The following is a 27,284-nucleotide window of genomic DNA, read 5'->3' as shown; positions in this document are numbered from 1 at the left end:
GAGGCATGTAGGTAGGCATAGTGGTCAGTAGGTTTCCAGTATAGGGTGGTGTTTATGTGACCATCGCTTATTAGCACCGTAGTATCCAGGAAGTGGATCTCTTGTGTGGACTGGTCCAGGCTGAGGTTGATGGTTGGATGGAAATTGTTGAAATCATGGTGGAATTCATCAAGGGCTTCTTTTCCATGGGTCCAGATGATGAAGATGTCATCAGTGTAGCGCAAGTAGAGTAGGGGCATTAGAACAACGCTTCCTCAGCTCTCGTACCCTAAGTCAGCCATAAAAATGTTGGCATACTGTGGGGCCATGTGGGTACCCATAGCAGTGCCGCTGGTTTGAAGGTATACATTGTCCCCAAATGTGAAATAGTTATGGGTGAGGAAAAAGTCATCACCTAATTACCATATTACCTAGCTGCTAAAATCTAGATTTTAAAGATCACAGCAAAGAGTTTTATTATGAACAACTTTTGTTATCTGGTGGTTAATTTAGATGGTAAATAATTTTTTTTTAATCTGCTAAAGCAGATCTTTGTTTTCTTCCTTCTCCCCTTTAATGATTGGCATTTTAAACAGAGTCCAACAGCTTTTTTTCCCTGTCCTGTTGGTAAATTATATTCCTCAGTAACTGTCTCTCAAGCTTTCAGACTAAAAACTAAGCAAATATCACTATTAAACAAAATACATTAGTGTCTCATTTTGCATACATATTTTAAGTCCTAATAACACAAAGAGTCTTGAAGATACAAAACAATAAAAATCTAATTAGGCTTTGTCTACACTATGCAGATTTTAGTGACATGGCTGTGCCGCTAAAAGGCACGCAGTGTAACCACTGTTTGTTGGCAGGCGAGAGCTCTCTCACCGACAAAAAACTTCCACCCCCCAATGAGCGGTGGTATCTTTGTTGGCAGGAGAATGCTCCTGCTGACAAAGCGCTTTTCTCACTGGCCCTTTTCCTCAATAAAACTTTTGTCTTTCGGGGTGTGTGTTTTTTTTAACACTTCTGAACGACAAAAGTTTTGTTGTTCACTTGCCAGTGTGGACAAAGTCTAAAATTGTACTATCTATGTCCCTGTAGAATTTTGATCATTTGAGGGTCTCTTGGGCAGCATATTATCCGCAGTCTATTTGGCAACTCCTTTTGATGTCGGTGGGTGTTCTTCCATCGAATAAATACACTGTGTGGCTGTTTGAGTGCACTTAGTGTAATGTAAAATATCTACTGATGTGTTTGTCAGTCAGTGGAATCATTATACCAAAATTCCTTAGGATGCACTCTAAATTATGTCCTTGAAAGTGTGTCCTATGTTTATAAATGTTCTTAAGAAGTCCTTATTGATGGGTCATTAAACCAATGCACTACCACAGAATTTAAGAATTATCGGTTTATATACTGCAGGTAACCTCATCTCACTAATGAATAAAAATAAGGAACAAAACACCTGACATTTGATTAAGCCAACAGGCTAAAAATACAGCTGAAGAATTTGAAAAATGGGCACCCAAAGTTAGATTCCGAGAACCATATTTAGGTACCTAAATAAGCAAACTGATTTTCAAAAGTTCTCAGCATTTCTTAAAATTAGGTCATTTTTAAGGTACCTGAATATGAATATAGGAGCTTAACTTTGGGTGTGCATTTTTGAAAATATGTTTAAAGATAAGTTTCCAGTTTTATTTTATAAAATTTCTCAAATTGCACATTTTAAAATTATTTCTGTCCAGCTGGACTTCTTGGGATAGTCTTTCCTATCAGTCTGCATTGATCTGTATTTTCTCCCACTCTGTTCCCCCCCCACTCTTCTTCCATTGTATGGACTTTATTCGTTCCTCTCACAGAATAACCCTTGTGAAGGGAGAAAATGCTTCCAAAATAGACTGACCTTTAAAGGCCATGCTTAAGGGGTGGCGTCATGGGCTTCATACCACACGGAGGCAGAGACTTGATAGGAAAATCTAGGTGTAGCCTTACTGATCTTAGGAGCTTCTACAGAGAGGGCTAGGAACAAATTACTGTGGAGCCATTCTACCACTGGTGCCTTTGCCATTTCCACGAAGGATGAAAGTATAGAGCAGTAGTTAATGTTGCAAGAAGAATTAACTTACATGGATATCCTGAACATCTAACAGTTTGCTAGAGAAGCATACATTGCAGTAGCTGCTTCTTATTCCTGCTGATCTACTGTAAGCCTAAAATGCTTCTTGACACCCCATGAATTCTAACCCTCTGATTGTACCACAGCAGGGTTTCTGCAGAGTGGGTGGGACATTTGGTGGAACTACCACACCTGTCTTCTAAAAATTAGGTCTGTTTTCTGGTCGGATTTCTGCTATTTGCCTTTTAATAGGAGCAGAGTGTATAGCTCTTTGTCCTTTGTTCCTGCCTACACTGCTTAGTATCCCTTTTTCCGCCTCTCTATAATTATACTTTTACCTCACATCTGCAGCCTGATTAGCTTGTCTGTTTTAAAATTTATTTAAAAAGTTAATTTTATCCTGCTTCATGCCCTGAGGTAGTTTTTGTAATTCAAAATAAAACTGACAACCCTATTGGACTATGCAGAAACTATGTTAGATGGGGTGGGATCTGAGTTACCCAGGAAAGAATTTTCTGTAGTATCTGGCTGGGGAATCTTGCCCATATGCTCAGGGTTTAGCTGATCGCCATATTTGGGGTCGGGAAGGAATTTTCCTCCAGGGCAGATTGGAAGAGGCCCTGGAGGTTTTTCGCCTTCCTCTGTAGCATGGGGCACGGGTCACTTGCTGGAAGATTCTCTGCTCCTTGAAGTCTTTAAACCATGATTTGAGGACTTCAGTAGCTCAGACATAGGTGAGAGGTTTTTCGCAGGAGTGGGTGGGTGAGATTCTGTGGCCTGCGTTGTGCAGGAGGTCAGACTAGATGATCATAATGGTCCCTTCTGACCTTATCTATAAATGTTGGTGAAACCCACATCTGTGGCTTTCCTTTGAAGATTAAAAACTGCATTTTCCCTTTTTTGCAGCATGGTGAATGGCTTTGAGTTTCACCAGTACTTCCCCTTCAGTCTGACCCAGCTGTCTGTGTTTTATTTTGTTGTAGAAAACTATTAATAATTAGTTCCATCAAAGAGCTCTTAATTTGCTTAACTTTTTAAAGACAAAATGAAACAGCAAGCTAATCAGACCTTACAGATGGACTAGTAAAATCCAAAGAAAACATGTACTGGATAGAAAATATATATATATAATGTAAACCAACTCTTAATACTCCTGAAATGTACTTATGCTTCCATCAAAAGCAGCACTAGCAATGACATCTTTATCTTTTTGTTATAATGCCAAACTGAGCCAACTTATTTAATGCCTTTATTGTACAGAAATATTACTATTACATTCACCATGGAATTGATACAGAACATGTTGCTCCAATGGAAGACTCTTGGCTGGAGCATGTCTTGGATTTAGTTCCACAGCATCTGAAAGTACTCAGCGAAAGTATATATTTACTGTCTGATGAAATGAGAGAAGACTATCTTCTGAGTGTAAAGAAAGCTATAGGTAAGTTGAGGATGATGATGATGACTGTTCTTTTTAGTTATATGAATATTCTGAGTTATTGAAATATATAAGTTCATTGTGAATCCCATCCTTAAATAAATTAGAAGTTTGTAGGTGACTGAGATGTTGGGTACATATTTTTAATAGGAAAGTTCTACAGGATTTCATATTTTTTTCCCTTAAGGGAGAAATATGGCATCATTCAATACTTTTGCTGTTTCATAAAAATTGCTTTTATTTTGTAAATCTCACTTAAATAAAATTTTGAATTACATACCCTGTACAGTTACACCCATGCATCAGCATTCACTTCACTGGGGTTGCCCAACTGTTTGGATCTGTTAGTCTAGTGTTGTTTTTCCTTTGCTAAGTATATTTATGTTTTGGCTTTTTTTATACTTTCTTTTAGTTGACTTTGTTTTAAGAGATCCCAGGGGAAAAGATGAAGACAAGAAGGAAGCTTTTCTTCCACCTCATCGTGCAGAGTAAGAAAACATATTCCTTCAAGAACACTGACTAGACAACAGTAGGAGAGAATACTGTATGTAGGGCAACCTTATTAGACAAAGGCAATTGATCCAAACTGGAGCATGTTAATTATCACTAAAAAGAAATATTTAGTTATTTGTTGCATAACCTCATAGTTGCATATTAAAGTGCTGAAAAATGTGGTTAGTCTGACAAACTTTTGAGAACAAGTTTTCTGTTGGAGCATTTAACATTTATAGATTATAGTAAGGTTGGATGTAGTCCCACAGCAAGGGATCATAAGATAACTGGTCACATCCTCAGCTGATGTAAATTGACATTGCTTTTTAGTGCACAGTCTGCATGGATTTCAGTGTAGCTATGCCAATTTACAATGGCTAAGGATCCATCTTGTTAAGTTTTAGTTCAAGAATACAATATATAGCAACAGTAATCAAACACTTTCTTTCCTCTCAAAACAATTCAACAATTTGTACACTTCTTAAACTTTCAGTCATATTACAAAGCATATTATTGAGAAGCATACAAATAATATATTTAACATTTAGGAATTGGCATGTAGAAATTATCAGATAAGCCTCTACCAGCATAGCTAAAGGAGAATATCAGTTGGCAAGCAGGCAAAAGAAAGGTGAAAGATAAATGATCCAATTCTAGAATGTGTTGGATCGTTTATGCTGCTCTTCACCAAGCAGATCAAATTTCCGCTTATGTGACATTGATTTCAGTGCTACAATGACTGTTAGCTGATCTTACACTTTTTAAGACAGGTGTGAAAGGAATGCATACAGTCCATTAATGTATACAAAGATACCATAGAATCATAGAAGATTAGGGTTGGAAGAGACCTCAGGAGGTCATCTAGTCCAACCCCCTGCTCAAAGCAGGACCAACCCCAACTAAATCATCCCAGCCAGAGCTTGATTTAGTGGGGTAGGTCCTGCTTTGAGCAGAGGGTAGGACTAGATGACCTCCTGAGGTCTCTTCCAACCCTAATCTTCTATGATATCTTTGTATACAGTAATGGACTGTATGCATTCCTTTCACACCTGCCTTAAAAAGAGTAGAATCAGCTAACAGTCATTGTAGCTCTAAAATCAATGTCACATAAGTGGAAATTTGATCTGCTTGGTGAAGAGCAGCATAAACGATCCAATTCTAGAATGTGTTTTCAGCCCTTCTGGGATATGAAAGTGAAGTGGTTGCAGTCTGTCTTATATGTGGAGGTTTAAGCATAAACTGGCTAACCAGTTGCCTTTAGTTGAAAGGAACCCCACAGACACCCTGGCAACATTGTTACTTCCATTTTTAGAGTTCAGTTTTTTGTTTTTTAACTAACCCATCCATTGGTCTGCAGTCTAGCTTTTTATGTTAACTTGTCAAATGCTCTTTTATTTGCCCATCATATTCCTTGTGAAATAGTCCAATCCTAACTATAGCTGTCAAGGATTTGAAAGAGACCTAGAAATACAGAGTTCTATACTATAAATTAAGTTGCAGCCAAATCAGTGGGGAAAAACTGACAAAATTAGCCTCATTCCAAATAGCCAAACTTACCATAGCAACAGAGCTATGCTGCTTCATGTTAATCCTTGTCTTCCACGACATGAGACACATGCAGTGTTTTCATTTGTAGATAGAGATGTAATTCTCATTAGTACATCTTGCATATTGCATTAGTGTTTACATTAATTTGTATTATGATATATAAAGGCAATGCACATAGTTATTTTAAAACTGTAACTAGTTACAATTTCTACCTTTTTATCTTTGGTATTTGAAATACATAAGGACTATGCTTTGTGTTGTTGTTGTATTCCTCGCTTGTTCCTCCCCTACCTTCTAACTGCAGCCCCTAAAATGGCTTTGACACCAGTAGTACAGTATGGACTTGATCCAGAGCCCACTGAAGACCATGAAAATTCTTTCCATTGACTGGGCCGTATATTGTGGGGAAAATTACCAGAAAATAATTTAACAAAAAGGTCTTGCTGTAATTTACATTTCTGGCCTGTGCTTAAGATACCTGAAATATAATCAGATGTACGTCTGTAATCTCTGCAAATTTTGTGTTATGTGTTGCTTAGTCAGTTCACACTCTGAAGAGAGTGGCAATATATGAGGGAAAGGTCCAGTATAATTTTCTGATGGTTGGGCATAGGGGCTATCCCATGAGTCCTGATTCTGTGCAGAACTACCATGTTGTCTGTCACCTGGTGAGGTGTGTATAAAAGGGAGAACATTATGGTAGAACATATGTATCTTACGTTGCAGTTGCACACTTACTTTTGTTTACCATAAGTGCAAAATTCTGTCTCAGACTAGTGCCATTTGGCAAAACAATTCTCTTCCACTAATGTACTTGAGGCATGAAACTTTCTTCTAATCAAATTAATATAGGAACCGTTCTTAGCTGGGTGTTACATACATTTCAAATAGCTATTTTGCAGTCTCACAAAATTAATTACAAAAACTACTAAGCAGTATTTTCCCCTGTAGACAGAAATTTTTTTGTTATAGCTGTCCATTCTGAGGGTGCAAACAAGAGTATTCACAAGAAATATGGGACATTTCTTACTAATGGTTCTGTTTTCCTCTTTGCACAGCAGAGAGGCGTGGCTTTTAAAATGGAAACATCAGATTTGATCGTCGGGATTTGTAAGTGCCTCTTGTGAGGCACCAAGAGCCCTGGGGTGGTGGTGTCTTCTGTGGGAGTCAAGGGTGGCCAGCATTTTATAGGCTCAGGCCTCATATGTCTCTATGAAGCAGCAAGCATTTTCTTCAGTAATGTAGTTAAAATTCCACTTTGTTTTACTGTTTTTTCTTTTCATTTTGGACTTCAATTTAAGACATTTTAAATCTGTCTTTTATGAAAGCAACTATTGAGAGATGAAAAATTGTTAATTGCTAAATGGCTAAGCTGGTTGTATGCCATGGAAAAAAAATGGGAAAAGTCTTGATTCTTCTTCGAGTAGCCTCTGCATAGTCTCACTCATGGGATGTGCTGATGGTGCAACTCTGAAATGGAACCTTTTGATAACACTGCTGATTGGCACACTCTCACAGCCCCTCCTGACCCTGCTCTTACTGTTCCTGAAAGTTCTGAGGGTGAGGCTATCAAATGGGTATGAAGTACCTCTTCTTTATCCCTTCCCTCCATTTCCCCTCATCCAGAGGATAATAAGGAAGATAAAATAAGACAAAGTAATTCTGGTTGCCCCAGAATAGTTGAGGCAACAGTAGTTCCCAGACCTTCTTCAGCTATCCAAAGGAATTTAGCAATCTTTCCATTAACTCCACATCTGTTGGCTCTACAGCATGGAATAGATTATTACTCATATCCTACTAGTGCCTGCTAGCTTGGGCTATAGGGCTCGGGCAGAATTAGAAAAATCTTCTCATTAGAGGTACATGTCTTAATTAACCCCAGGAAAGACTCAACCCATACGTGGTGTAGCCTCAAGTGGAAGAGATTTTTTCCTCTGGGCAAATAGTAACAATATAGTCCCAACCACAGCTTTCATTCAGGCTGTATTGGACTACATGGTACAGCTGAAATTTTCAAGTCTCTTTATCATTGATTAAAGTTAATTTAGCAACCATATCGATTTATCACTCATAGAAAACAATCTGTTTCCACACATGGGACAGTAAAGAGATTTATGAAAGGGTTGATGAACTTCTACCAACCAGTCCAGAACCCTTCACCAGCATTGGATCTTAACATAGTCCTAACACAACTTATGAAGTCTCTCTGAGAGAGTGCTCTTTATTTCACCTTTCAATTAAAACAGCTTTCACCATAGCTGTAACATCAGCTATAAAAGTGAGTGAACTGCAGCCTCTCATGGCTGACCTGCGATTTATAGTATTCCAAAAAGATAAAGTTGTGCTATGTCACCAACAGGTTCCTACCTACTTTGGTAACCCAATTTCACATTAATCGGTCAATTAACCTGCCGGTAATTTTCCCAAGCCCACATGCACATGCAGGTGAAAAATTGCATAATTTAGTTTTAGATATAATAAGGGCTTGAGTTTATTTTTTAAATTGTTAAGAAAGTTTCCTAATCTATTCACATGTTATGCTAATAATAAAAAAGGTTAAATGATCACCTCTTATGCATTATCAAATTGGCTTAGGCTATGCATATAGGGGCATACACACTAGCATCCATCCCTATCCTTATTCCACCACAACGATGGTGAACTCAATGGCATGCCTTAGACATGTTCCACGTACAGAAGTTTGTAGGGCTGCAATGTGGAGATCCATAGATACGTTGGACCTAGAGTCTAGATCAGATGCTCAGTTTGGCAGAGCAGTATTTCAATCCCTCTTTAATTAGGACTCTATGTCCCACCTTTTTTCAAGGTCAGTACTGCTTGTCAAAATATCCCATGAATGAGAATAATCAGAGGCCACTCGAAGAAGCAGAGAAGGTTACTCACCTGTAACTTAAGTTCTTTTAGAGGTACTCTCTATTCTCACTCCCAGACCATCTTTCCTTCTTTCTCCAAGTCCTAATTCCAAACTTGGATTTGAGGAGATTGTTGGAAGGAAATGAGGTGGCTGGAACACCATGTCCCCTTCTGTACCCTGACCCTCATAACATTTAGGAACAGTGAATAGAGAGGCAGGGAGGGGGCGCAAAAGTGCTCCAGCAGGCACTGCTATCAAAAGATTCCACAGTCAGAGCTGCACCATTAGCACATCCCACGAATGTGAACATGCAGAGTGCACCTCAAAGAACTCTGGTTACAGGCGAGAAACGTTAATCTGTCACAATAAAAAACGTTTGTTACAATTTTAGTTTTTTAAAAAGTCATGGCACAAAATATTTTAACTATTAAATCTATTTTCCATTAGAAAGTGTTACATAACTGTGATTAACAGTTTTTAAAGTATGTAAAGTTAGCAGGATACCACAAAGTGCCAAATATGTAAAAATGCATGAAAATTGTACTCAGTAGCAGGCAGACAGAGGTGAAAAAGGCAATGACTTTTTATTAAAAGACCTTAGAATTCATGGGTTTTGTGACAGAAATCATGGTTGTGACAGACATCCAGCCTTACCTGTTACATATTCAAGATCATTTAGAAAAATTATTGGTTAATTACCTGTATAAGCAGCATGCATGTAATCTAATTAGTTTGATGAGCTCTAAGGGACCATGAATAAGTTGCATATCTCTGCTTAAGTTTTAGCATAAAGTTATATCTCAATATTTAATTTTATATGTACTCCCCAGTATTCTAGGACAATATTTTTAATTTCTGAAGAGTAAAGAGGAAATTAAAAGTTTTATTTCCAAAATTGTAAATCTCAGTGGCATGCAACACAATTATAACTAATAAGGAAAATATACATTTTTTTGGATTCTTAGCATGACTAATTGGAGACTTTATTTTACTGTTTTGTTTAGAATGGAAGTTGTGCCAAAATTCTGGAACAAATCTTTCTTATCAGCCTGTAGTTACATAAAGGAAAATTTGTATGCAATGAACCCCACAATGCTGGCTGTTCTGGACTTATGGGAGACTTCTTTTAAGTAAGTGTGGGCCCTGTAGATTTCAAGCTTTTCTGACAGAAAATGTGCAAAACCTACTTATTGTGTCATCATAGGATTTAAGGCTACTATGGAACTCTTCCAAGTGATTGTTGACTCTATATAGCTGGCCACATTCCTGATACAGTGCATGGGTTGGGACTGAAAATGAGGGAGATGGTTATATACCCATGTCATGGGCAGACCATTGCCTCCTTTCATTTTGAAGTTGCACTGACTTACATGTTTTCTGTTGGGGAAATGGAACCTGTTTTGATTTACTTCTGCTAAATCTGAAAGTTGGTTAATGAAGAATGTCCTAGAACCAGTCAGACATTCCAAACATATTTTTGTTACTTTTCTGCTTCCATCATTGTGACCAAATAGGAGACCAGAAGGACTGCCACTGAGTCTATAGTGAAGGGCAAAAACTCAGCATTAGAAAAATGTTTAATAGTCTTAAAAAAAAAAGTTAGATTACTCAGAAAAGGAACATGCAAAAAGGCTTATTCCAGAATGGAAAAAAGTGTCTATGATCTCAGCCATCTAGCCCCACAAATTTATAATATTTGACTGATGGCTGCCTTGACATACTTTTATGCAGGACTCTCAGAATATTTTGCTACCAATGGATACTGTGACAAAACTGTGTCCTTGCCTCCATGGGTCCCACATTTCCTGGCAGATTTCGCTAGCCTCAGAGGCTCACTGTGACCCTCCACGTAACCCTTCTCTCTCTAGAGACAAGGGAGACAGTCTACTGAGCCATTTTCATCATAAGCCAGCAAGGGAGGTGAGGAGAAGTTATCCTTCCTTGCACAGTCTCTGTTGTCTCCCAGTCTCAGTGATTAATCAGGGCGCAAAGGTGGGGGGGAGCCCAGGCCCACCCTCTACTCCGGGCTCCAGCCCAGGGACCCTAATAGTATCAGCTATGGTAGCTGACCTTTTAGAAACGTGACATGTACAATTCCCTGGGCTACTTCCCCTAAAGCAGCCCTCACTTCCTCAAGCTCCACTTCACCCTTACCTCAGGGCCTCCTTCCTTGTGCCTGATATGGTGTGTACTGCTCAGTCTCTCCAACAGCACAACTTCCTCCCACAGCTCCTGACATGCACACCCACCTGACTAACTGGGAGGCTTTTAACTAGTTTCAGCCAGCCCCTGATTGGCTTCAGGTGTCTCAATCAACCTAGCATTCTCCCTGCCTTCTGGAAAGTTCTTAATTGGCCCCAGGTGTCTTAATTGACCTGGAGCAGCTTCCATTTCACTTAACCTGGTACCAGGGATTTGTTTAGCCTGGAGCTAATATATCTATCTCCCACTACTTTTCTATAGCCATCTGGCCTTGCCCCATCACAATACATAGTTCAGAATGTTATCTTTCAGGCTTTCAACAGTGTTAAATGCTAGGCTAAGATAAGAGGAATTCATATATTCCCATTCTTGTGGGATATAAGCAACAGTTGAAGGAGTACCATGTGAGCTATTGAGAGAATTATGCAAGTATGGCAGTCCCACAGATTCATGTTGAATGTACAAAAATGTTTTCTGTCTTATCAGTCTCTGATATTCTCATGAGTCACATTAGTAATGTGAGGGCAGATCACTCTAACTCCCTTGGGTTCCTTGAAAATCACTGCCTTAGTTCACATATTATACCTTGCTGATTAGGTTTGCTGGGAACTGTGATATGTGGGGACAAAGTGCATATGTATAGCAGAACCTCAATTTTAAGAATTTAAGAGAACTAAGAGATTAACAGCTGAAAATATTCTCATTGTGTAGGAGGTACGAAAGCAAAGAAGAATCCTCTTACTTGATTAATATAGCTGATTCTGGTTAGTTAATTCCTCATTTTGACGGCAAGAGTCCTGAAGTAACTTTATATTGTCAGAGGGAATGATCTTTAAAAGTTTTGAAAGTTGTGGTTGAGCAGGATATTATTTCTGTTTCTGATGATTCAGGACCTTCCAATAACCATGACATTAATTTGAATCTTCAGTTGAATCAACTTCCAAGTGAAAATTTTCAGATTTGAAATCCAATTAATTTTAAAATGTATATTTTTACAGGCAAGAAAAAGACAATGGAAAAAAAAACTTTTATAAGGTTTTCTTTGTCAAATTTAGGGTTGTCCTCTAAATCTACAGATATGGCTAGTGGGGACTGTCCCAATTTCTGTGACAGGGAGTTCTTCAGCTACCCAGTAAGCAGCATTTGATAGTTAATCAGATTCTGTAATAATCAGAAATGCAAGCTATTCTAGTAAGATTCCTTTTTAGTAAAATAAAATGCATCTTTTTTAAGATACTAAAACTGATTAATTTAATTAAATAGATATTTTTGTTCAATTGTAGGAACTAATCAAGGGGTAATAAACTATTTCTGTCAAATATTCTTCACTTATCTACTAAATTTCATATACTCGGGCAAATAGGGTGCAGAATTTAAAATCTTTATCTTGGGCTTCTGAAATTGATGTTCTGCTTTGAGAATTTTCTGTATAGATAACTGTTGTGATATATGTTCCCTTGTCACATGCTCTTGGAAGCTTCTAGTAAGCAAAATCATTTAGAGCTGTTCAACCCTCTTTCCTTCATCATACTGCATGGACTCATCACTGCAACACTGCTGGAAGAAGACACAACTGGCACCAGGCCTCATCACCTTCCTCACTGTCAAGTGGGAGTATGTGTTGGAGGACCAGTTGGCATTATGTCTCTTTTCTCCAAACAGGAAAGGAAAAGTTTTGATGTAGAGAAGCTGTTGCAGAGGTGGGTTCTTAAATCTGCAGGATTTAGCAGTGAGGAGCTTTCAACATCAATCTTCATGTGACTCTTTGGCCTGGGCCTTTGACACTACTTTTGCCATGCATACAGCCATGTTCATTGAGTGGGTATTCAAAGTTGAGGTGCCTCTTGATTTTGACAGTTCCAGTCTCAGTCAAATAGGTCTTTAGAGCTGCCTCCATCAGAAGCAGTTTGAGGCAGCCCGCCCAGTAGTTTTGGGTTCTGTTGAAGAAGGGGATACAGAGTGCGCCTGTCTGGGTTCTGGATTTCTCCGAGGCATCTTTGATATGGACATGTCCAGTTTTTTGTTGTTTGTGGTGGTTTTTTTCCCCACTGCTTTGATCATCACCAGCAAGGATCTCTCCTTTGTTAAATCGCTCCCTGGCTTTGGCAGTGGGTCTCCTCTTTGGAAACATTAGGCCTCAGTGACTGGGAACTCTGGTCCTGATCAAAAACTCCCACTGACTTCAGTGGGAGGGGGACCAGTCCCCAACTGGGTGTTGGAGATACTTATTTAGGGTGATAAGGTAATTTCTTCAATAACTTTAGCCTAGCAGTGGAACATGATTAAGCTTCTATGTACACAACAAATTGAACCATATGTAACTGGGTCAGTTATGACTAGATTTTGAAAGCAGTTTTTTGCGCCCAAAACTCTAAGTTTGTTGGAGTATTGACTGTACAGTGAATGCAGAATCAGGCCCCAACATGCCTGTTCTTACCACGTAAATGGAGATTATCTGATATGCATATCAAATCTCCAGTTTTTTTGTATCCCATCTTTCTCTGTCCTTATACCAAATACATTTTCTATAGAAAAATGATCTTTGTAATATGATTGTAATGATCTTTGTAATGATCTGTTGTAATATGATTGGAGATCAAGCCTTCAAGTTTTTGGTTTCCCTCTTCTCACCCATCTCATGGCTAGTGTACCTGCAATACCCAATTAAGCAGTAGCTCTGTGGTTCTCTACACCCAGCTTATTTGCCACTAGGAGTAGACTCCAACCAGGCATCCTCACCTTGCTTTGGAGCACCTCTGCTCTGCCCATTTTTGGACAGGACAGTCAGATAATCAGTAATGGGGAAGGAGTGGAGTTGGGAGACTCCTTTCAGGCCCACCCTTCAGTGACTCCCTGTTCTCTGTATGAGAAGAAGAGCTCCTTATACCTTAGGTCATTACCTCAGTCAATAGAGTATACAAAGTTTCTCTGCTCAAGTGTCAGGGAACCTCTGTCCCCTACAAGGAACTTCTTAAATTGATCCTCCTCTCAATGGCTTCCTCTTTTCCCCATTCCTTCTTCTGTAGCCTCTAGGGAGCTCTTTGCAACTGAAGGCAATTATCACATACCCCTAATACCAGACCCCTTGAAGAGGGGACATGAGATTTGGGTCCCATACCTTTGCCTATTACCCCTGCCTCTCAATTTGTCCTCCCCCTCCTTCTGCAGATGCCCCGGGCATGTTTTCTCAGACAGTTACGCTTGTACCTTCTCTCATATTACTCAGTCCCTTAAGACCTCTTCCATACAGCAGGAGGAAGTGGAATTATCTTTTTTCCTAAATTGTGGGAGGTCCTCATACAAGCTTCTCTTGGTCCAGCCCTCTGTTTGAAAATGGATGGACTTTTGCAGGGTAGTCACATGGAGCTCTGTCCACCTTTTCACCAAGCACCTCCATGTGAGCCTGACCACACTAGTTGATGTGGCATTTGGATAAGGAGTACTTCAGTCAGTCAGTCAGTCTGCACTAGAATTGTTTCCAAGTAGGAAAGGGTTATTATCTTGCTCAGCAGGGCACTTGCAGGTATTTTTCCCCTTTTTGCTCAACCCTCTTCCTCATTCACCTTATTATTTGTGCTCAGTCAGTTAATTGGTCCAGAGTTTCCTTTTTGCTTCTTAGAGTAGACAAAATTGCTTGATCCTGCTCTTTTTGACTGACACCAGAGGATTGAATCAACACTGCATCCACAGTGGCTTGCCAACTAGAAAGCAATTGCAGTAGTAGGTTACACATTTGTTTTTACATCTGCTAACTATCAGACAAGTACCCAATTTATTTGGCTTTAAATACCTTACAAATGTTAAAAAGAATTTTGCTAGCTGACTCACATTACTAAATTTACTAAAATGTTATTTCTGTCTTATATTTGTGTTTTTGTATATTTGTGAAGCTTCTTGAGTTGAATTTTACTAGAAGGGAATCATTTAAAGCACACACAGGGTATTTTTCCTGAATGTAAATAGAATTGGTGACCTGCACATGGGCCCCAATTCTGCAAACATTTATTCTAATGCTTAACTTTACTCATGTGAGTAGTTCCATTATCTTCAACTTAATATCATATTTAAAGTTCTCTGAAACCCTGGCCATCTCATTGCACATATGAAGCATGTGCAAAACTTGTAGTCAATATTGCAATATTTATTTTAAATTTATATTTTGTTTTCCTAGAATAATAGTAGCAAATATCTTATAGCAACTTGCTATTTTAATTAAAATCATAGATGTGAAATAATTTTAAAATCAAACTTAAGAAGTAGGTTATAATTAGGGCCCTACAAAATTCCCGGCCATGAAAAACATGTCACGGACTGTGAAATCTGGTCTTTCATGTGCTTTTATCCTATACTATACAAATTTCACTGGGGAGACCAGCGTTTCTCAAATTGGGGATCCTGACCCAAAAAGGAGTTGCAAAGGGGTTGCAGGGTTATTGAGAGGGGGTCATAGTATTGCCACCCTGACTTCTGCTCTGCCTTCAGAAATGGGCAGCTGCAGAGCAGTGTCTGTTGGCTGGACGCCAACATGGGATGGCACGGTATGGTATTGCCACCCTTATTTCTGTGCTGCTGCCTGCAGAACTGGGCCCTCAGTCAGCAGCCACCACTCTCCAGCTCTGAAGGCAGCAGCGCAGAAGTAAGGGTGGCATGGTACGGTATTGCCACCCTTACTTCTGTGCTGCTGCTGGCGGGGCGCTGCCATCAGAGCTGGGATCCCAGCCAGCAGCCGCCGCTCTCCAGCTGCCCAGTTCTGAATGCAGCACCGCCACCGGCAACAGCGCAGAAGTAAGTGCAGCAGTACTGCAACCTAGGTTTCTTCTATAGCAGCAGGCTATAAAGGGGCACGCAGCCACAGGGACCTGGAGGGGAGACAAGTAGGGGGTGGGCAGGGAGAGCCCTCACTCTCCATATTGGTGCACATAACAAAATTCATTCTGCACGTGGATGTAAAAATTAGAGGGAACATTGACTGCAATCCCCCCTACAATAATCTTGTGACCTCCCCCCTACACACAACTCCTTTTTGGGTCAGGACCCCTACAATTACAACACCATGAAATTTTAGATTTAAATAGCTGAAATAATGAAATTTATGATTTTAAAAATCCTATGACCATGAAATTGACCAAAATGGACCGTGAATTTGGTTTAGTCCTAGTTATAATTTTTAACTATGTCATCTGGTAATTTTTCTTTTACAAACAATAACTCAGAGAGAGAAATACAAAGTGAAAAGTATATATACTTAAAATATTCATTTTATGACTGTCTTACAGAAATTTACGCTTAGTTGATAAAGAAACATTTCACAATCGTCAGGAAGCAATGGAACTCTCATTCTTCCAGAATATTGCCCTGAAGCACATGGAATCTGCCAAAGATGTTCTGCTTAAAAAGTATGATCAAATATATCTTTGTTTATGTTGCACAGAGAGAAATCTTTAACTTCTGCTCTATATATCTTTGGAAGGTTATTTTATTGGTTTGCCTTTTTATTTTTTGTGGGGAAGGAGAAAAAGTGGCATCTTATTTTCTAATATGTACAATTAAAATGTATCAAGGTAAATCGTTGTTCTGTTTTCATTTCCTGTTGTATAAACCAGGGATAATGATGCTTATTCGCCTTTGCAAAATGCTTTGAGATTTATGGATGAAAAGAGATGTATAAATGCTAAGTATATCGTACTGATTTATGCAGTAATGCTTACTCTGGATTTTAGACAACGATGAGAAACTGTACTTGAAGTTTGAAATGGTCTACTTTGCTCACTTAGTTGTCATTCTGTGAAGACTGTAAGCTTTTAACATACCGATTACAGGATCCATTTAAAATGCCTGTGTTTTTGGTTTGTTGTCATAAAGACATTGTTATTGATAGGCTCTGAAGGTTGTATGGAATAATACTAATTCACATTAGTCCCATATTATTCCAGTACTACAGATCTAAATCACAGATCTCCAGAAGCAGCCTTCCTTATACTGCTTGAGTATAGATGAAAAAGCATAGTTCCAGAGCCTTTAGTTTCATATCTAGAACCCCTGCTATAAAAGGCCCTAATCTTGCAGTGGAATTCATTAGCACAGACCCGCTGTGGAGCTCCATTAAAGGATCACGGTCAAAATGAGTATAATTTATTGTTTAGCAATTTTAATTTAATGAAGACCTACTTTTTAGTATTTTGCTTCCTTTGATTTGCTATTTAAGCTTTGTTGAGCAGTTTGGCAATATTATTCTTGCAAGACACTTCAGTGGGCCCAATCCTGTCTTTGTTCTATGCTTGTAGCTTCCTACTGAAGTCAGTTTTGAATGTTGAAGAACTGTAAGATTAGTAAAGGAAAAAGAATATCTATTTTCACTGCCTAGTAAATAAGTTATGACAATTTAAGTTAAAAATGTGTAGTTTGCATTTAAAAGTTTCTATACAATAAGGCCAACTCCTGCTCTCACTGAGCTCAAAGCGAGTTTCCTCATTGATTTTTTTGGCAGAAGAATCAGGCCCTAACCATGTTACTCTTGAGTGGATTCAAATAAAAATATAGGTCTATAACTCAGATTAATTTACTGTAGCATTAGTGGCACTGTCTCTGAAGACAATGTTGAATTTGTTCTTTCATTACTTACACATTCAGCTCTGTAGTTGTTACAGTAATGAATCAACTAAGGAATATTATATTTACAAAAACCTGAAGACCTTAGGAGACTTGATATTATGGATATATTATAGGATTTTAAAAATGAGCAATTATTTTGGGTGACATGCCTTTTTGGTGTTCAATATGAGACACTTTACAGAGCCTGTTTTTCAGAGGGTGGATACTCAGTACTTTGTGGAAATCAGTCTTCTAACAGGGTCTCTGTTGTAGTACCCAAAATTACTTTTTCATTTTTGAAAATCCTATTTTGAGGCTGTATTGTTTCAGTGTACCCCACATTGGTGAACATTCTATAATCTGTTTGCTTTTTGGCTTCCTACAATCAATCATTACTATTTTTGCTACCATTTTAGTTTTTACTTGTATAAAGAAACTGTCAAAACTTTCCCCTTCTTTTTTGTTATTTGAAGTGCTGGATTTTTATCTACATATTCCAGAGTGAGCAGTTTCTTACCTTTGTCTTTAAAATGAAAACTGAGTTTATGTCATCAACTTTAAATGTTATATCTTACGAGTTCTGTGTTACATATTGGTTTTACTCTGCTAGAGTCACATATATTCCACCCACATCTTGGAGAGGGTTCCTCTGCATCTTTGGGAGAACCTCGAGTTACAGACTCTTTTGTGTTTGTGCTTTAGGTTTCCCTATTCATAGGCCTCTATCTCATGGCCAGCAACAGTTGGACAGAATTCCCTTTGGATCTCTGTCAATTCTCTTTATTAATACCTACTGACATCATATTCATGAGTGACACAAGAAACTATTTCTTCCAGGGACTATTTCTTCCTATGCAACACTTCTGTTCCCTTCTGCCTGAGAAATAAAAGACCAGAACAAGATAACAAACTTAGCTCTCTCACATTTTATATTTGAAATTTGATTCCATAATAGCAGATAATATTTCAGGTAAACATTCCTGTTAAAGTCACTCAGCCATATGACACCACTCAAGTTAACCTATAGTTGCTCAGATATACTACAGTGTCTTATGAATTATTAAAAGAGATATAATATAAAAATTTATTTAAAAACCTGAGTTTGTTCATTCTAATCACTTAAAACACCCTCTTCTGTTCTTTCAAGGTGGTTTCCAGAAGTGCAAAATATCTATTACCAAGGTAATAAAAGGAAGCAGGTGCCCACTAATGCCAGCAGTGCCAAATTAGAATCTTTCTTCGACTGTGCTGCTACTTTAATGACTCGACAACTGCAAAACTTAGCCTTACTTTCAATGCAGGACTTTACGGATTTAATTGTACAGCCTCCAGTAAGTAGGGTTAGATACTAATAAGGCAGCGTTGCTAGTCCATGTACATAAAATGACTTTTTCCATGTTTAATCTATTTCTTCTGAAAAGATTTATCAAAAAGAAGTAATAAAAATTGTGATGGCAAGCTACAATCTTGTTAAAATATCTGAGAAAAATAAAGCAAAAGCACCTTTATTTTTGTTAAGTGAAAAGGGAAATATTAACATATTTTGGATCCAATCAATCAAAAATATAATTTGTAGTTGTAGGTAATTAGATTTATAACTGCAAGACATTGATGTGCATCCAAACCTTGTGGAGTGTAGTTCCCTGTCTCTGTTCCATCGGACACCAGCCTTGCCCTCAAATCTGCATGGACCTCCATTCCCAGAGAATGCTGGTGGAGGAACATCCACAGGATCCCAGGGAAGCATGCTGTGGAGCTGGAATGATCCTCTTTTTCCTTCACAATTTGTGCCCAATCCAGCTCCCCTTTGTTCCTGTTATTTTGTCTGCTCATTCATTAAGTGATATTTGTTGTCTGATGGATAATTTTCTCTGTATTTCAATTAAATATATATCCCTTCATAATGGTGATTTCAACATATTTATAATATGTTATTAAAATGCTGGCAGTCTGACAGAGAGATGAAAGAAGGGTTTTAACAGGAAAGAGAAAGCTGTTCCAAATTTGAAGGGGTGGTGAAAAGCCCACGGAATTCATCAGGGATTAATACAGTATTAGAGATCCCATGGTTGGATTCCTTGGAAGCCCCACCACAGGAAAAAAAGAGTAGTCTAGTGTTCTGTGGTGCAAATACTATCCCTGTAATACTCTCAGGTTAGTTTTTGTGGATTGTGCTTACATTACACCAGTGTATATCTGCAGTAGCTTTATTAAAGTAAATGGATTTATGTTCTGCAACTGAGAGCAGGATCTCACCTTGCATGTGGCGTTACGTGTGTGAGTGCTAATAAAGTAAAGCTGCTACAACCTTGACTTGTGTAACCAACTTTATAAAGTTCTGATTTGGAGTAGTACATAGTATATACATCCCTGCCACATACTGACAAAATAACAAGTTGAATGTAGTCTTAATGAATGTCAATGTTTCGTAAATTTGATCAGAGCAATTTTACATGTAACTTTTATCACGATTACCTTATGTAAAGCATGCCATTTGCAATTAGCACCCTTAAGGATTTTAGTGCTTAAGCTGTCATGGTTTTGAAATCATATTTTTTTGATTTTTTTCTGTATGAGCTGAGGTAACTAATATATTTCATTCTGTTTTTGTTAGAAATCTGTTCAAGCCTATGAGCATTCAGGTTTCATCATGAGGCTGATCCTTGACAAAGACTGTATTAAGTTTGAACCTGAGTTTAATGATTATGAAGTTATATTTCTGAATATTTATAATGTTATGATTAAAGCTATCAATCTTGTGCCAAGAGTTGAGACCAAATTGTATTCTAAGTGGGTAAGAAATTACTATTTTATAACTTTGTTTTTATTTTCTCACTCTGTTGTTGCTAGATTTAGATCATAGGTAATTTGATTAATAATTCTCCTTTTATATCTTTCACAGTAGTATAATATTGCTCTTTTAGTGCATTGTAGAACACTTGAAACAATTTTAACCTTATTAATCTAAGATATTTAAACCATTCTCTTAAAAATCCAATTTCTGTAATTATTTTTGTAAATATATAGTAGAAAACAGGTAATACGTTTTTATTTCTTAAAACATTTCTGACCTTAATGTTATGAGAACTGCCTTCATTTTTTGGTAATGCAAAGGGTAGTCTAGTGTTAAATATAAATTCTTGTGAACTGATTATTACTAATAGAGTTTAAAGGATATCTTTTAAGGAACTCACTAAGTTTAAATTGTTTTAATCATCTACACATTATGAAGCAAATTAAAATAATAGCCCAAATAGGAAGGCTACCCAGGCTAAAGAACACTAAACAAAGCCATGAAAAGCTATTTTAATTAGTTTTCTCCAGCTTGATTCTAAATTGCATCTTACTTACAATTTAAGGATGTAATCCATAACCTGGCAAAGGTTAACGGAGTTGCCTTCTGATGCTTCTTCCTCATTCCTCTCTCTGATTGTTTCCAGAGACTTGTGATAGTGGAACTTGAGGAGAAAGTGAGACAGTAGGGCTTTCAATGTTGTTATCAATATACCTAAAGTTAAGCACATGTTTAAAGTGCTATCCTGAATAATTATACTTTCCTGAATCAGGTTTCTACTCAGTGAGCTATCAGGTGACAAACAAATAAAACAGAATAACATGTCTTTCAAACAGATAATCAGGTTATTAAGAGGCTGACTGCCAAATATAATTCATTTCATTTTTAGAATGAATGTTGGAAAAGGATAAAATTAAGATTATTTTTTAAGGAATATAAATAGTGTTCTCCAAGCTTGGGAGTCATTAGGGACTTGCAGGAAGTTGGTCAGTTTAATTTGAACGTCACCGATTCATCAGTTGATAGCAAGACTATCTAGACTGAAGTTGTTGTGACTCTCCAGATAAAATAAAATTAATACAGATTAAATTTGAAATAGCAATAAACATCTTTTATTTTTTTAAATAGCATATTGACATTCTCTAACAATATCTGAATTATACACTTCTATATTCTTGATAGCCAGTGAGACTTTTCAAACTACCATTTTATAAACTAGAAAGGAGTTTGATGCTAAATTTGAGTAGCCATACAGTAGAAATATCTTTTGGACATGTGTAGACAAACAGTTAGTACAAGGTAAGCTGTGGTGCTGCACGCTAACTGTCCTTTGGCAGTAGGTCAGAACACACTAGGGAACTTTTAGTATGCAGAGTCCACGCAGACATTTAGTATGAAACATGCTGGAGCTCTGTAGATTTATACTCCAGTTTTTCACAAATTCGCTTTTGTCTAGACAAGACCTACATAATTAAATTCAGTTTAGAAAGCTGCATGATTATGTAACATTTAATTGATTATTTTGTACAATTTTTATTGTTCATGAGATAAACATAATAAAACAAGTTACAGAAACAATGTGTTTTTCCAAAGCCAGAAAGCAAGTCTAAATCCACTAATTTGAAACCTATTATCCTCGATGAGATCCTGGATGAGCATAAGAGAAGGATCAAAGAAGAGATTGCCAAAGAAAGCATTGCACCCATGGAGCATCTCAAACTGTATGATAAGTACAGCTTCTTGATAAACAAACAAGCTGAAGAGGATATTGATCGATTCCTGTCAGAGGAACATAACTTTGAAGAAATAACAGGAGAAGCTGTCAAGTACCAAAACCTCAGTGAGGAAATACAGTACACTTCGAGGAAGGTAAATTATATTGATTTTCATAAAAAGACATTGAGTTTATTTTAAAGTTAGTTTTGTACTAGGTATGCTGTTTATCAAAGTTTATAATTATTAGCAGTACTTAAAGTGAGTTGGATCTCATCAGTTTCCTACAAGAAGCTGGTGGTTCTTCGCGTAATTGTCCACGTGGATCTGACTTCTGGTGTGCATGTACCCCGTGCATGTGGGATTGGATTGTTTTGGCTAGCAGTGTCCATTGAGGCCACTCCCACAGCCCGAATGCTCTAATGCCCCCTCTTTCACGTGAGAGCATAAAGGGCAGAGTGGGCCCAACTGTCCTTCATTTCCTTCTAACTGTCCAGTGCTGTGACAGTGTCCGCTTCTTTTACACACTGATTGTTTGACTTAACTCTCTTCTGTACTGTATGTATAATGAATTAGTATTTTAGACTAGATAGTATAGTTGTTAGTTTTTCTGATTATTTTTACATCCATTGGCTTTAAAAAGATTAAAACAAGCAAACAAAAAAAAAAACTTCTTAGTGTTAGGGACTTCCCCAGTACTGGGATTTAGTCTCTGTGGCTGAAGTGAAGTTCCTATGGTTCAAAATTTGCCCCTTTTGTGATGCAGCTATTTCACAGCACTTTTTTTGCCTCAGGGAAGGGCATATCCTCAATACATGTTCAATTTGTTGTTCCTTTTTGAAAAGAACTCAGAAGGTGAGAGACACTTGGCTTAAACCATTTCTCTTGGAGCGTTCAATGAGGGCCTCATCAGATCTGGAGGAAAAGTCTCTAACGGGTTTGAGTGTGCTTCATCCCTGAGTGCTCCTGTGAGCTGTGGCTCAACTTTGAGCTGTCAAGTTCACTTGTTAAAGAACGTGTCAGATTCTGAAACTCCAGAGCAGCGAAATCCACCTTCATAACTGACTTGGCACTCTGTGGTATGCAGTCCTATTCCCACAAGCCAACATTCATTGCCACTGATGTTCCTTCCCTCATTCCAGGGATCTACGGTCCAAGTTCTGACAGATAACATTACAGCCATGCACTGTCTCAACAGATGGGGGAGCAAGGTCATCTCCACTCTGTCAGAAGGCTGTTTGTCTTTGGACTTGGTGTATTTGTCATCATATTACATCAGTGCCTTTGTAACTGCCAGGCATTCAGAAATCTCGACCAGATCAGCAGTCTTGCTCATCTCTTGGACATTGGATTGACATATACCTTTCTGCTAATTCCCCTGGAATCCTGAGGAAACTGAGATAGGACAGATGCTCAATGAATATGATACCCCCAGCATAGACCAGACAGTTCTGGATCTAATCTGATCTTGTACTGCAGCCCCCAATCACATTACCTGTTCTGCCTGAAATAGTCTTACAGAATCATTGCCAGATCTTGTACTCAGATCTAGCATCATTAGGTACATCTACCTTCCTTGCGTCCGCAAGTTTCTGATGGGGGCTCTATCGTATTATCTTAATAGGCTAAGGCCTTTCAGGAACATCCTTAGATTTTATGAGTTTTGCAGACAGGGTTACGGGTTAGCCCATCTGAATGTCTATCTAAATGGGTATTTAACATTATAAAATCCTGCTACAAGTTACCCAGCTTAAATCCATCTATGCACATTACAGCCCATTCCATTAGAGCTCAAGCAGCCTATATTGCTTCCTTAAGAAGCATCCCTGTTTCAGGGCAGCAACATGGGGATTGGTCCATATTTTCACCCAGCAATATTTCTTAGATAATATTTCCAGGTCAGATGCCAGCTTTGGTAGAGCTGTCCTGCGCTCTTTGTTTAAATAGGATTCTTAGCACTCATCTTCAGGCAAGAAGGTAACTCTTGCTAGTCACTAGAAGTGGGGCCCCTGTGGATAATTACCTGAAGAAAGAACAGTAACTGTTATTCTTTGAGATGTATTGTCCATATTGATCTCATGACTTGTCCTCCTTTCTTCCCTCTACCAAGTTGTATGGCTTTGGGATTCTGTATTGGTGAAGGAATTGAGGGACATTTGGGCTCTTTCTGCCCTTTATATGGTTGGCTGAGGAACGGGAATGAGGCATGAGGGCTCAAGTGCAAACCCAACTAACACCACCGTCCAAAATCATCTGATCTCGCACACCCGGGTGTGTGCACACCAGAAGTAGGATCTGTGTGGACAATACATCTGGAAGAACCATAGTTACTGTAGTAAGCGTTCTTTATGTATATTTCTGAATGAGTATAAAGTTCCCTGCTTCTTCACTAACAGGGCCCAATCCTGCTTCCTTTGCATTCAAAGCTTTGCTGTTGCCATAAACTTCAATGACAGCAAGATTAGTCCCCTAATCATATTTATCTAAACGAAGAAATTCCTTTCAAGGAAAGTGGTGGAAGCTCCATTGAAACTTAGTTGTATAACACAATACAGTATATGCTGTAGGAAAACAGTTCTGCATTGGCAGGAAAAGGAAAAGATGATATAATCAAAATCTTCCATTATATGAATTTCTATTCAGAAGATTTCTTTACGTTCTCCCATTGTGCAAGACCCTAAAGCCTCTAGATCTTCAGATATCTGTGTGGGCCAAGGTTATCACACAGAGAAGCTGTGCCTCTGCACTGTGTCCCAGCTCTATTGGAGCAGAACTCTTCTCCAGGCAGCCTTTGCCACCTTACTCTCCCCACGTTTAGGGGGGTAGTGCTATTGGTGCAAAGAGAACTGAAGTAAGTTAACACTGGCAAGGTCAGTACTAACACTGAAAATCAATTGTCACCAAAAATTCCAGCAGAATTGACAGAGAATAACCCTCAAAAGCATCAGTCTCCATGGTAAGTCCTCTTATCAGCAAGCCCTTGTATAACACACAGAAATAATCCAGTTTCTTTGGAGCATGGATGGAGGGATTCCTACAGAGTCAGTAAATGACGTTCTTTTAACATAGTTTTGTGTGTGTGCGTAATTACAATTTAAAATGTACAAGTGTAAAAAGGTAGTACGCTGAAAGTTTATAACAGATTTGAGTTTTCCTGAATGAAGCTCATCACAACTAAGAGTAAAATCTTATGGACAATCATATGGACAATCTCCGAATGATTGTCCATATGCACATTCCACTAATGGTGAACATGTGCTTAAGGAATCTTTTGGCCAGCAGTGTTTGTATGGCATTCTCGTGTTCTGCATCGAAGATGTGTAAGGGCCTCTCATGCCAACCTCTCATGCCAACTCATTTTACTCTTTGCCTTTTGGTTTTTAGATAGAGTGGTTCCCTGTCCAAGTTCACTGCTAGCAACCCCCTTTTGGCCTTTAAACTTAGTGCAGTTTAGATAGATTTTCTTAGTAAGCTAGTTAGTTTTATTGCCTTTTGGGAAGCCTTTATTTTTTAGTTTTTCTGACTTAGACCTCAGACTTAGGGATGACATCTTTTAGGTTCCTTGAATTTAAATATTGCTGTCATGCAAGGGAGCAATGCCTGTAAATGATGCTTAGGAGAACTGCACATTCTTGGAAAATTTGCTGTCTGAAAATCCTTCCGTTTGAAAACCAGGAAGGATAGGGAAGCTCACTTACCGATATGAGGAAGTCTATGAGACTGACTTCAGATGTGGGATCTCCAGACTCTCCTGTCTATGAGCCCTCAGAACTGAAGAGTATGAGCTAACCCACAGAGTCTTGTCATTGTCAGCCCACTTATTAGCTCAGACAAAAATCACCAAAAGTCTCTCAGTGGAAAAGCGTCAGCTGAAGAGAGAGATCTCCCACCAAGGTCTCTTTGAGACAAAAGTCTTCCCCTCAGGACAAGTCATCTTCTGAGACTTAATGGTGCTGCATGATTCCTGGTGAAGCTTAGGACTTGTGTAGAGCAATGTGTACTGAGGGGCAGGATTTGTAAAGTGCATTTGTGTGTTTTGCACTAATTACTCCATGTAGACCCTGCTGGTGCACACTAACCGTTCCGTACTGCTCTTTAATGCTTTGTTAAAGTGCACTAGGGAACTTGTAGTGTGAACCAGTGGGGTCTACACAGGCCAATTAATACATGTAACCAGGCCAGGTACCTCTTGGATGCCTTGTGGCCTAGGGCCACTCTACAAGCAGCAGTAGTCCTGTCTTGACATATGTCATTGCACATGGGTGAGGCCACATTTCTTGGGAGACAGGATTAGGGAGGTAAATGAATCAGCAGGGTGGAAACAGAATGTCTGTACTAGCTAAATTAAGGGGGAACACCCGGGGAGCCACTTACAATGGACAAGATAACAATGAATAAGATAAGCCTGGAACATAAAATGAGGTAAAGAGTAAGTCATACATGGACAGAGTGTGCTGTACAGGGATTGGTTCCTACAAAGATAGTCCGAAAATGTGTAATGCAATGTGTAGTAAGGGAAGTATGATGTGCAAATGTGTATAAAGGAAGAGATTTGCAGTGTGATTTTGGATGTGTGATATGCCGTATGCTTGAGTCTGATCAACTTAGCTTAGCTCTGCTTTATGCCAGATAAAGGAACCTGAGTGATGAGATTGGAGTCAAACTGAGTTTTGGGGAACTGAATGGAAGAGGTCTTGGAACCCCAGCATCAGTCTATTTCTGTTTCCCCTTTTGAACTGTTCAGGAAACTCAAGAAAACAGTTTTGTCTATTCCCACCCCTTCCCAGGTTGTGCTTTATTAAATTAACAAATATTCAAAATCAAGTTTTCAAATCCATCCAAAAGTCTACACAAACAGTTTTCTCTTCCTCATTCCAGGCCTTTTTGCCTGGGGCCTCTCCTGATTTGCTGGTCACTCCCCAGCCCTATCTGACTGGAGTCTCAGACCTAACTCCCAGAACTCTCTGCTAGAACCGACTCACTCCTAGCAGTCTCTAATCACTGAGCGTTCCCTCCTCCTTACTTTATAGAGCAGTCATCCTGATCTCTCTTAGGTGCAGCTCATTCTGTAATCAGGGTTCGCTAGCCGAAGCACTCCCGCTCTTAAGGGGCGAGCCACCCTGTAACAGTGCACAATACAATAGTGTGCTTTAGAAATCACAACCATAGTACACATTGCCACACCATGAGATAACCTACATGCTGGCACTGAACAGTTGGCACCAAAACACAAGTGTTGGGAACATCTAGATCAGCACCAAAGGCTCCCCCTCTCCAGTAGGAGCTTAGCACCAGCAACGACTGACCCCACTGCACCAGTGCCATTGAAGACTTCTCTGGTACTACAGCTTCTGACACATCACTCTAGGGTGGCATCCACAACCATTTCAGGAACATCAGCTATGGCAGAGGAATATCTGGCACCACTTTGACTAGCTGTGTTATCAGTCCAGTTGGTACCATCAAGGTTCATGGCACCAGTAGTTTAGTGTTATTGCAGAGCCCGAATTTACCCTGCTATTGACTCTCCATC

General features: G+C 38.8%; 1 protein-coding gene across 1 annotated transcript in view; it reads left to right on the top strand.

Annotated features, from left to right (window-relative positions):
• DNAH7 (dynein axonemal heavy chain 7) overlaps positions 1 to 27,284 on the top strand; it is a 312,828-nt gene that overhangs the window by 18,875 nt on the left and 266,669 nt on the right. Inside the window, exons 6-12 of the mRNA XM_074967796.1 lie at positions 3,359 to 3,539; positions 3,949 to 4,024; positions 9,456 to 9,581; positions 15,930 to 16,049; positions 18,392 to 18,575; positions 19,859 to 20,038; positions 21,632 to 21,907. Of these exons, the coding sequence (XP_074823897.1) occupies positions 3,359 to 3,539; positions 3,949 to 4,024; positions 9,456 to 9,581; positions 15,930 to 16,049; positions 18,392 to 18,575; positions 19,859 to 20,038; positions 21,632 to 21,907 (1,143 nt within the window). The remainder of the gene's footprint in view (positions 1 to 3,358; positions 3,540 to 3,948; positions 4,025 to 9,455; positions 9,582 to 15,929; positions 16,050 to 18,391; positions 18,576 to 19,858; positions 20,039 to 21,631; positions 21,908 to 27,284) is intronic.

Source organism: Natator depressus, chromosome 11, assembly GCF_965152275.1.
Source record: "Natator depressus isolate rNatDep1 chromosome 11, rNatDep2.hap1, whole genome shotgun sequence".
NCBI classification, from domain to species: domain Eukaryota; kingdom Metazoa; phylum Chordata; order Testudines; family Cheloniidae; genus Natator; species Natator depressus.
Note: the sequence above shows the minus strand (reverse complement) of the source record. Positions and strands in the feature narration are given on the sequence as shown.